Raw genomic sequence first — 11,482 nt, 5'->3', positions numbered from 1 at the left:
TGCGTGCGTGCTTGCGTGCGTGCGTGCGTGCGTGTGTGTGTGTGTGTGTGTGTGTGTGTGTGTGTGTGTCGGCGACGTTTCGATAGGCCGCTCGAAAAGCCGCTGTGTATACGGTTTTTTGCCGCGTGCAGTCTAGACATTGTATACCCTTTTTTTCTATCGTATCGCTATGCTAATATAGCATACGCCTCTCGGTACGCGGTATTGGGCGCGTCGCGTTCGCGGAAGCGCGATGTTAATAGCGTCGGTTGGCGACCGAGAACTCTCGGTGAAGGTGGAGAACTCTCCACCTCATGTCTGCTGCCAACCGGCCGTAGGAGAGTGCGAAAGGAGGCGGCGGTTTTGGCCGATGGTGGAGAACTCTCAACAGAAGTAGAGTACTCTACCTCGGGCGTCGGTGGAGTCGCAAGTCGGCACCGAGTGACTGCCGAGAACTCTCGGCGGAGGTAGAGTACTCTTTACTCCCTGTTTCTCGTCAAACGGTGCGAAGGTTGCATTGTTGGCTACCGAGAACTCTCGGAGCACTCTGACCCGTTTTCTCTCTTTCGAAGGCCAGGAATCTCCGGAACTGGTGCTGGTAGCAGAATCAGGATCGGAATCGTTTGTTAGTTACCAGCGCGGTATTTTATATTGTAAAATGCGCTCGTTTTGTTCCGGCTAGTCTCGCCTTTTCCCGCCGCTTGAGGTTCGCGGTATGTGAGACGTCAAGTGGTGGGAGCCAGCGATAGCCGAATGAGCTCGTTGGTGTTTGGCGGTATTCGGCGTTGCGTATTGGTTACTGTCACCTGTGAATTATTTTTGGATTTTTTATCGGGCGCGATGCCCCCTTATCGTTGCACCGCATAGCGATGCAGCGGCGCCCGGCTAGCTGTTAGCGCCGGGAACGATGTATGGGGGAGTGCATCGTTACAAGTTTATTAATACTAAAGAAAGCCTTAAATTTTGTAATGATGCTTTTGAATGTGTTACAAAAATAAGAATATGTAGAATTGTAAATTATATTTTTTTAATTTATGTTAACCGTATTTAAAATCTTATTTTCAGTCATTGTAACAATTTATTGTTAACAAAGCTCTTAATTATACCAGAAAGTTGTGGGTTATCGCCGTGTCTTTCTTCATCGTTCATGCCGACAACATATAAGCAGGATATGGAAGACTGTCCTCTCGATAGTCCAAAGATGTATCTTTCCCAACAGCGTTTATATAAAGGGAGTTCCCTGGAAGCAGCTCAATATCAGCGCTTATGATGAAGTGAACGGTATAGTTCACGAAACGTCGGCATCAAAAATGAAAAAAGACACGGTGATAACCCGTAAACCTTCTGGTATAATTGAAGATAATACCTGTAAAAGACTTAAAAATGTGTAAAGCTCTTAATTCTTTCTGAATGTATCAAACATAAATCTCACAATGTACAATATACAGGGTGAGGAAAAAGTATGGAAACCCCGGAAAATCTCAGAGGGTTGGTTATAAAAAAAAATTGTTAAGGTCAGGTCTTATGTAACTTTCAATGAGGAATCCAGTGATGACCTTGGATTTGACCTTGAACCTCGCCTTCAAGGTCATTTCAAGGTCAACTTTTTTTTAAATGGGAACCCATACTTTTGATATCGGCAATCGAAAGAGCGTGAAATTTTACGTTAAAATATGCCTTGAGGTCCAAGGGCGACGTGACCTCTAGAGGTCAAAGGTCAAATTATGCTTGCAAGAAAATCACGCATAACAAGTGGTTAGAAAAGAACGTTAATGACAGGTCATAAGTAACTTTCAACGAGGAATTCAATCATGACCTTAGACCTTGGACCTCGCCTTCAAGGTCATTTGAAGGTTATTTTAAGGTTAATTTTCTTTTTTTAATAGGAAAATATGCAAAACTAGTGGTTAAAATAATAAAATAAAATAGGAGTTTTCGATACTAGTGCGCGAAGAAATATCACCTCATGAAGCCGTATAAAATTATCCCTACAAGTGAGAGGCAAGGGGAACTCACTCTAAAAAAGCACCCCGAAGGGAATAGAATTCTTAATAGTGAGAGGCAAGGGGAACTCACTCTAAAAAAGCATCCCGAAAGGAATAGAATTCTTAATAGTTAGAGGCAAGGGGAACTCTTTCTAAAAAAGCACCCCGAAGGGAACAGAATCCTTCTACGTCCACGTCGTTGTTCCTGGATAGCGCTAAAAAAAGGATTCTGGAATAATAAGCTAGATTTCTTGGTTTTATAACCAAAATAGACACGTTTTTTGGAGTTTCGATAAAAATCTACTCTTAATCTTTATTTGACCTCTAGAGGTCACGTCGATCTTGGACCTCAAGGCATATTTTATCGTAAATCTTGTACATCTTTTGATTGCCGATGTTAAAAGTATGTGTTTTACGTAAAAATAGGTTTTTCCTACTAAAAAAAAGAAAATTAATCTTAAAATGACCTTGAAGGCGAGGTCCAAGGTCTAAGGTCATGATTGAATTCCTCGTTGAAAGTTACTTATGACCTGTCATTAACCTTCTTTTCTAACCACTTGTTATGCGTGATTTTCTTGCAAGCATAATTTGACCTTTGTTTGACCTCTAGAGGTCACGTCGCCCTTGGACCTCAAGGCATATTTTAACGTAAAATTTCACGCTCTTTTGATTGCCGATATCAAAAGTATGGGTTCCCATTTAAAAAAAAAGTTGACCTTGAAATGACCTTGAAGGCGAGGTCCAAGGTCAAATCCAAGGTCATCACTGGATTCCTCATTGAATGTTACATAAGACCTGACCTTAACAATTTTTTTTATGACCAACCCTCTGAGATTTTCCGGGGTTCCCATACTTTTGTATAATCTTTCGTCAATAAAATGACGCATTCAAGATATTTTATAAAACTTAGAATTCAACAAACAAAAGATTCTACTAATTTGATAATTGTACCTTTTTTGAGAAAGAGGAGATAGATAATTCGACCTCCCGGAAATGGTAGGTTTTTGATACCCCAATAAAAGTTACTTTATTGTGTCTAAAATTATAATAACGATATTTTAAAAATTTAATTTTGTTGTTATCTATTTCTAAGTGCTTGGTGTCATTGACTTGTGATCTCTAGATCCGGATTCAGTTCAATCTGCGCCCACATACGCGATTTTTCGTGTTTAAGGAGCCGAAAATGGCTGCATGGGAGTGTTTCACTTGCTCACTGTAGCAATTGCCCACTGCCTATCACAGCAACTTCTGTGTAGGGAATTTTTTTTTTTCTACTGCTGTGATTGGCTTGTGTGCAACTGGCTCGTGTGCAATTGATATACATCCGGCTCCATCCAGTAACTAAGTACTTTTGTTTATTAGCACCGTTCGGATCTGGCATTAAACTATAGATTCTATCTTGTTCATAATTGTAGCGGTTAGTGCGTACTTCATTACCGACCGCGACATATGTTTTGACTCGTGGATCAATCAACCGCCGCAACAATCGGTTTCGGAGCGCTTCGGTCGCTCTTAATAGTACTTCATAGAATTTCGAGCGCCATAACGAGAGAACTTGTGCGGTCGCGTTCATCAACGGACGCTTTTGTAAAAGGCAACGTGCGTGGCAATAAAGTCTCGATAAGTGCATCAACACTTGTATTCTTTTTTCGGAGAATACTTTCTTCGTTCACAAGTCACACGGATTGTGGCTTCAAGTTATTTAACTTGCACAACTGCAGAGATACATATCTTTCGACCACGGTTCTCGATACCGAAAATTTCGGGAAAGCACGTGAGGCCAAACGCTTGCGACAAGCTTAAGGCGTAATCACACTATACGGGTTGTGAGCTCCATTGCGGTTGGCATTATGGTTGTGGATTGTTCAATCACACTACAGATTGGATATACTGACGTGATTGCTAACCTATAAGAATTTCAACAATTATTGAAATAATTATACAAGAGCATTATCCACATTTTTGCACAAAACGAAAGAATCTAAGAAAAATAAGAACGGTCCAGGGAAACAAGATATTAACATTAAAGTTAACGACTATAGATAATTAAAAAATCCGTCATTTCGACGTGGTGCAGCGATATGTATGGACATTTCAAATTCTTGTAATCTTATTGGCTACAGTTGTAATGGAAAAGTTAAAAAAAAGATTTTGGTTTAAATTGTATCCTGCAACCTAACCAGTGAACTACTCTGCTCTGATTGGTTAGTTTTCAACATTCTACTGTATCCTTAATAGCAATAGAACTCCCAACCCGTAGAGTGATTCTATCTTTATGCAGGCGTCACTGGCTAAAACGACACGTATATTAGAAGATATATGCTTTTTTCCACGTTAGGGATCGAACATTGGGCTAACCTCTCATTCTGGAAAAATTTATTTCAAAACTTTATTTAGATGTGGCTTAGATTCGAATAAAAATAATGAGTAATTAAATGTTTCAGGCGATGCTGGAGAGACGGCCGAATTTAATCGATGTCGATAAAACAGATTTTTAATTCCAATTAAAATATTACACACATCAAGAAAATATTTTCATATATTAAGTAAAACATCATAATTTGAAGGTCATAATAATCTTATAAATTAGTCAAATGTGTGAAAGTATTTTTTGTTTGGATGTATGCTTGCATTCGTGTGTGCGTGTGTGTGTGCGTGCGTGCGTGTGCGTGTGTGTGTGGAAAGAACCTATATAGTAACAGAAAACTGTAATTTACAATTTTTGGAGGATTCTTATACTGATTTGTACTTTATTGCATTTATTTGTGTTTTTCCTTTTATTCTGGAGGAATTTTATTCTGTATAAGGAAAATATAACGGTATGAAGGATACGAAATGAGTGTTCCGTTGGTAACTTCAGCATTCCCTTAAGGGAGGATCCTAAGGTTGTCTGTATTACCGACTAAACTATATAATTTTTTTAATATTTCGCAAAATACTCTTTTATCATTCACAAATTCGAAAATCTTTTTCCAGGATTAAAGTATATGCATTAATATGTGCTTGTAAGAATTATGCTGAAAATAACTAGAAATTTCGAAATTGAGTTCTAGTTTATCATTTTTTAGTTTAATATGACGCTCCAGAGCTGTCACGTTGTTACAACCGTGACAACATTCACTTGATATAAAAGCTGTGCGATCTGTACTTACGAAATAGTAGTTCATAGGCAAGTAGTTTGTATAAAGAAACAGCATGGAGTTCTTAAAATTGGATTTAGATGTCTAATTAAAACGTAATTATGTTATGAAAATTTATGTATATATGTGGCAAACGGGAGATATTGATGTAATGATGTGTCAATGACACGTAATCATCTGTGTATAAGTGCTATTTCCAATATGATTAATTGTCTGTAGGATGCCTTAATCATCAGATGGAATCATTGGATAGATGGTTACCTATTTTTAACATAAATAATTGTAATCTAAAATGGAGTTGATTTAATTTATTTAGAACGTGTTTCTTCGAAAATGGAACAGCCGTCTAATAACTGTCATATATATTTGTAAAACTGTCTATATTTGTAAAAAGAAAGCTATTTGCTAAATTGTGAAATGTTCAGCATCTCGAAATCTTGCATTACTATATTCACGACGACCGGGGACAACAAAAAACCTATTGATCTAAATTTTTTGTTGGTATATACATGTACAATTATCGAAAAAGAAAAAAGTTGTATTAAGCACAAATTGAATATTTTTTTCAAAAATTTGTCTTTTGATATTCTGCAGCTTTTTAAAAGTTCCATCGTTTAGACACTCCTCATTTCTAATTTTATAGATGTTTAGCAAAAAATAACGTGTGAGCGCGTTTATAATGAGATCAAACAATAATTTTCATTTTTTTAATTATTTAGCTTATTAATCGAATCGGAACTATTGTGGTAAATGACTTAAGGCTTTAGAAATACTTTTGTATATAATGTTATTCGAAAGAGTGCAAATTTATAAGTTGTCTAATCAGGAGACAATGAGTATGAAAAAACAATCTAATAGCAATTTTGGAAGACCATATGCTCGAGATTAAAATGCAATTTGTAACATTTAAAGCTTTTTAAAAGTTCCATCGTTTAGACACTCCTCATTTCTAATTTTATAGATGTTTAGCAAAAAATAACGTGTGAGCGCGTTTATAATGAGATCAAACAATAATTTTCATTTTTTTAATTATTTAGCTTATTAATCGAATCGGAACTATTGTGGTAAATGACTTAAGGCTTTAGAAATACTTTTGTATATAATGTTATTCGAAAGAGTGCAAATTTATAAGTTGTCTAATCAGGAGACAATGAGTATGAAAAAACAATCTAATAGCAATTTTGGAAGACCATATGCTCGAGATTAAAATGCAATTTGTAACATTTAAAGATTTATAGCAGCAAAGAAAAGTATAGGCTTCAAGTTCTTCCTTATATCCAAATTTGTAAAAATTTTTTAAATAAGTCTTTTATTAATTTTCACGTTGGAGTATTGTCATTCTGCAGCAATTTAATGATCTATGACTTATAAGTATAATAATACGTTAAAAATGGCGAATAAGAGTCAAATTATAATTTAAAATCTGAATCTGATAATTTATTTTAATATTCTATATTGCGAAGAATATCACGTAATTTTTTTTGGCGTTTCGTCCCGGCTTCCACTTCTGGATTCATCAGTAAGGTATTGTAATGGAAGCCTACCTTAGACGCCTGTGTAAGTTATTAAATCGAGATGCTATATAGAGATATACGCGTGTCTCAGCACTTGCGAGAATTTGCGAATATCGATAGACCTCTGATGGTGGGTCGACGTAGTAATATTCGCAATATTTATCCAAAGTAAGAAATAACGTTCTATTAATATATGTAGTCCCCCCAAATTGCGCATCGAGCAATTGTCGGTTTTGCAACGCAAATCTAATAATCTGATTTTTAAATGTCCTCTCTTCTTAATTATTGCGCGCCGAAAGATTTTCGGTCTAGCAACGTAACTCTAATAATCTGAAATATCCCCCTCCTAAATAAAACTTATAAGTATGTTACTATAAATATAATTAAATTATTTAGTCTCTACTATTATTTTATTTATCAATCATATTTATTTTAGAATATGCAATTATAGTTTCCTAATCATTATTAACTTTATGTAGCAAACACCAAAATATCTCTTTGAAAGTTAAAAGTCAGAATAATATATTGTTGTATAATATTAATGTTAATTGCAATGAAACTTTTTTAGTATATAAAAATAATCTTTTTCTACAAATATTAAGTGGAAAATTTCTCAAAATTGCAACATGATGGAGCAGTTTGGAAAATACGTACGTACGTGTGTGTGTGCGCGCGCGCGCATATTTAATACGTAAAAACTATAAAAAATAACTATCTTGTTCCAGCGTATGGAAAAGTTCACTTCTTGTCGAACAGTGAAATTACTTTATATATATTACATATATATTATATATATTTTATCATGCATAAATTAACGATTACTAGCGATTTTTTTGTATCGCACAAAAAGCTAAATATTTTAATGAAAAAAATCAGACATTTTCAAAGATACATCTTAAAAAAAAAAATAGTTGCAACTTTATTTTTTTATACTCTATTCTTGAATTTATAAACATAAAATTTTTTTTTAATATGGTTGTTTTACTTTGAAGCGTTATAGCTTAATGAAAAATCACAGAATGTAAATGACCAAAAAAGTATTTTAAATTACGCTTTCTAACCTTTAAAACGGTTTTTCAAAAATTGATATGATTTTTGTAATATCAAATTTTTTTATTAAAACTACGAAGGATTCTACACGTTTCATATGATAAAATAATCCCTGTCAAATTGGTCCGTTTTGAAACACTTCTTATGATTCTAAACAAATGTCTATTGCCACATTTACATAAGATCAACAAATAGAAAAATATAGTGTCTTGAAGTCAGAATTTGAGTTCCGCCACATCTCTTTAAAGTAACTTGATGTTTTTGTTAAACAACCTTATTTTTTAAAAAATGTAAAATAGGGCACTAAGAATACACGTGTTTCTTGAACAAAACCTGAGTGTCTTATCCAAGTAAAATAGTAGTTTTAATTTTCCTCAGATATTCATATTGAAAATTACATTCCAATCCAAGTAATAGTAGTTTTAATTCTCTTTCAAAAATCATTCCTTGAAAAGATTAATGTACTAAATTGAATTAAAAATTGAAACTTAAATGCTGCAATCTCTGTTAACTAATCAAATTTAATTCCATCAAATCAAAAAGTAAAATCCATGTGATACTATTTTTGTTATTCTCTTAATTCTATTGACATATATCATTTGTATAAAAGAGATGATATAACAATTGGCGCTAAGTTAAATATCATACCAATCACATTAAATTAAATAAAGAATATAATCCAAGTGGTCAATTTTTATTTTTATACAGTGAAATACATACATATATATAATATAATATATACCTAAATATATATCTTTGTATTTCTATTGAAGGATCTTCACATTCCGATTCAAATGATTTTAATTCTTTCTAGATGAAAGTTTTATATTACGTTTTTTTTTTATTTAAAAACTTTTTTCAACCAACTTAGAAACGATAGAATATATTACGAGAAAGACACATGTTTATGATATACAATAAAAATAATATAAAAATAAAATAAAAAATTAATTCTTTGGAAATAACAAGGTAAAGTCACAGTTGATTATCCACCAACTTTGTTATATCTTTACAAAATCAGCATAAAAAATAAGTTGATGCATGTCCAAGCGTGTTTCATCCAATGAGTTCTAATGTACAAAATTTCTGTCATTGTGAAATCTGTTACATAATTTATTTTGAAAGTCAAAGAAATAAATTTAGTGACAAAATATTTATAAGCGCTGCAAGTAACGCACGGAATTCGAAACATCATGAATCGATTTGCATTAGTTTTTATTTTTTTTCCTAATTATTCTTTTCATTTTTGCTTCTCACAATGTTATTTTAAATTATATAATATTATTGTATAATTTAAATATAGGTCAATGTTAATATTAAGCATTTCAAAATATTAAAAACTAATACCTCAGGAATCATGAAATTAAGAAACAATATTAGATTAATACGAATAATAAAAATAAAAGTGTACGATTATATTTTAAATAAAAATGCATTAGATCTAATTATGCAAAAGAAAATGACAATTTTAGTTTTAAGTTTTGTGTTCTATTGCAAAATGTTATTTAATTATGCATAATATATTGCCTGTATAATAGGATTAATAAATAAATGCTATAAGTCGAAGAATAATTATTTTATTTTTATTTCAGTGAAAGTAAATATGAGTTTTTATATTTTTTAAAAATACAATAATAATATCTCGAAAATATTACATTTGAGATATTAAATATTTAATATTTTGCATAATCGCATCTTATAATGTGTTGGGAAAATATCTTTGCACTCTTTTGTAAAACAATATTGTAATTGCATAAAACATGCATTTCAACATTTCACACATCCATTGTTTAAGTAACGTTTATATATGATAAAATCAAGTTTTTATATAAGTATCCAAAAACATTTAATAGTACTTTAAATATTCCAGGAGACTGCGTCTGCATACCGCACATTCTATGTATTCGTGAATACCTTGAAAATGCACAAAAATGAGTAAAGCGGTATTCATACATTTGTAAAACACTAATCTTAATGCAAAAGTAGATAATTTGTATTATACTTTATGTATGAAATACTTCAAAATTTTAATTTTATAAATTTCATATTTATTATCCATGAGTCTTTGTCTCTTTATATTGTATTATTTTTTCTGATATGAATTCTTTGCTATAAAAAAGGTATTTTCATTACTTGTTTAAACGTCAAAGAAAAAGAAAAAATTATAATTATGATTCAATTATAACCATTTTTTATATTTTATTAGTAATATCAGTCAAAAAATTGTTATGGTACTAATGTCATTTTTTATGCTATTCATTTCAAATACTTTTACTGTATTCATAAACAAATAAACATAAACCTTAGTAGACAAAAAATATCAGAGTGTAATATAAATATTTCCGAAAAATTACAGTTTCATAATTGTAACTTCGAAGGTCGTATAAGTAAAATAACCATTGATGTATGTACTATGCATTAAAGTACATTAAACATTAGTTGTTAATATCGTTGATCTTTGCAATGCATAATTTGATGTTCAAAATTTTGTATATATATGTAACGTCAATTTTTTCGTAATTTTGTCTATGGTTTAAACTGAATGTGGTACAGATTATTTGTTTTTAAGCATATGAGGAAAAAATTCCATAACAATTAACTCGATCATTTAAACATAAATTAATAAGGTATAATTAACAGAGATAACATGCAAATTTTTGCTACATAGTATCAATAATAGGATTTGATTATTTACCTTGGATACATCCAAAGAGAAGCAATAATGACGCAAGAAAACAGCAGTAGTTTCTCGTCAACATGATCTTCTATCCGTAGTCACGCGTGAAGTTTATCCCGAAAGCACAAAGCACTCGACGAAATACCAGGCACCTCATACACGCTCTTATAAACACTTCCTGTAATAATATACACCGTGCATGAACTATTTCGTTTCGAACTTCCGCAGGCGAAACAAGGGGTTACGCGAACAGTAGGGAGCGAGCTTCTCTCAAATGGATCAGTGTGCGAAATGATAACTGCAATTGAAAATGTACGAGAACCTCGCACAGCACGGAACGGAAGCAAACTGAGCCATTGCTAGCTGTCTAAAGTCCGTATCAAACCCCTTCTCTTCCGCCACCTCATCGAGTTCTCCCCCACCGTCGGTTATAACCTCTTACCATCCTTTGCTCACTCGTTCACCTCGTATTTCGCGTTTCACCGTTCGCACCATCAGACAAACCTCCCTCTTTGCGTTCGAAACCCCTCCTGACACTTCCGGCAACGCGTTTACATCACGTTTCTCTCTCATTTTTCTATATCCGCAGATCATTCCATCCTTTTTCGCTGTACATGACGTCCACTCCCTTGATGTATCCCCTTGATGTCGTAGTACTACCCCACATGCTTATTCCTACATGTCAATTTATCGCGTCTCCAGTTTATCGAACGTGGGATTATCGCGGTGCGACGCCACATCGCACACGTTTTGTCATCCGCTCGAGTATCTCTCGCGGATAATATATGTTTTACCGTGCGCGCCGCTATATCGATCGCGCCTTTTCAGTATATTGTAATGAATCATGACATTTACCAGACTGTTCAAGACATAATTTTTCTTTATTTAATTTTTTAGCATTAAATACGTTATATCCTTTGCACACTGCGTTACTATTAAATATCGTATACTTTAATATATGCATACGTGCGTATAAACGCACGCGAGCATGTGTAATGTGACAAATTTAATAAAAATTAAAAAAATTATTATATTCTTAAATCCATATAATTTTTTGATTAAGAGGACAAGTAATGATAAAATAAATTTTCGAAGAATTGACATTTCGAAGTTACAAAAAGGTCTCTGCTATTTTTA

General features: G+C 33.0%; 1 protein-coding gene across 1 annotated transcript in view; it reads right to left on the bottom strand.

Annotated features, from left to right (window-relative positions):
* The window catches only part of LOC108774996 (uncharacterized), a 54,478-nt gene extending 43,794 nt beyond the window's left edge, over positions 1–10,684 (bottom strand). Inside the window, exon 1 of the mRNA XM_018541264.1 lies at positions 10,364–10,684. Coding sequence (XP_018396766.1) covers positions 10,364–10,427 — 64 coding nt within the window. The 5' untranslated portion in view covers positions 10,428–10,684. The remainder of the gene's footprint in view (positions 1–10,363) is intronic.
* Between the last annotated feature and the right edge of the window lie 798 nt (positions 10,685–11,482).

The sequence above is a fragment of the Cyphomyrmex costatus genome, unplaced genomic scaffold, assembly GCF_001594065.2.
Source record: "Cyphomyrmex costatus isolate MS0001 unplaced genomic scaffold, Ccosl1.0 scaffold280, whole genome shotgun sequence".
NCBI classification, from domain to species: Eukaryota; Metazoa; Arthropoda; class Insecta; order Hymenoptera; family Formicidae; genus Cyphomyrmex; species Cyphomyrmex costatus.
Note: the sequence above shows the minus strand (reverse complement) of the source record. Positions and strands in the feature narration are given on the sequence as shown.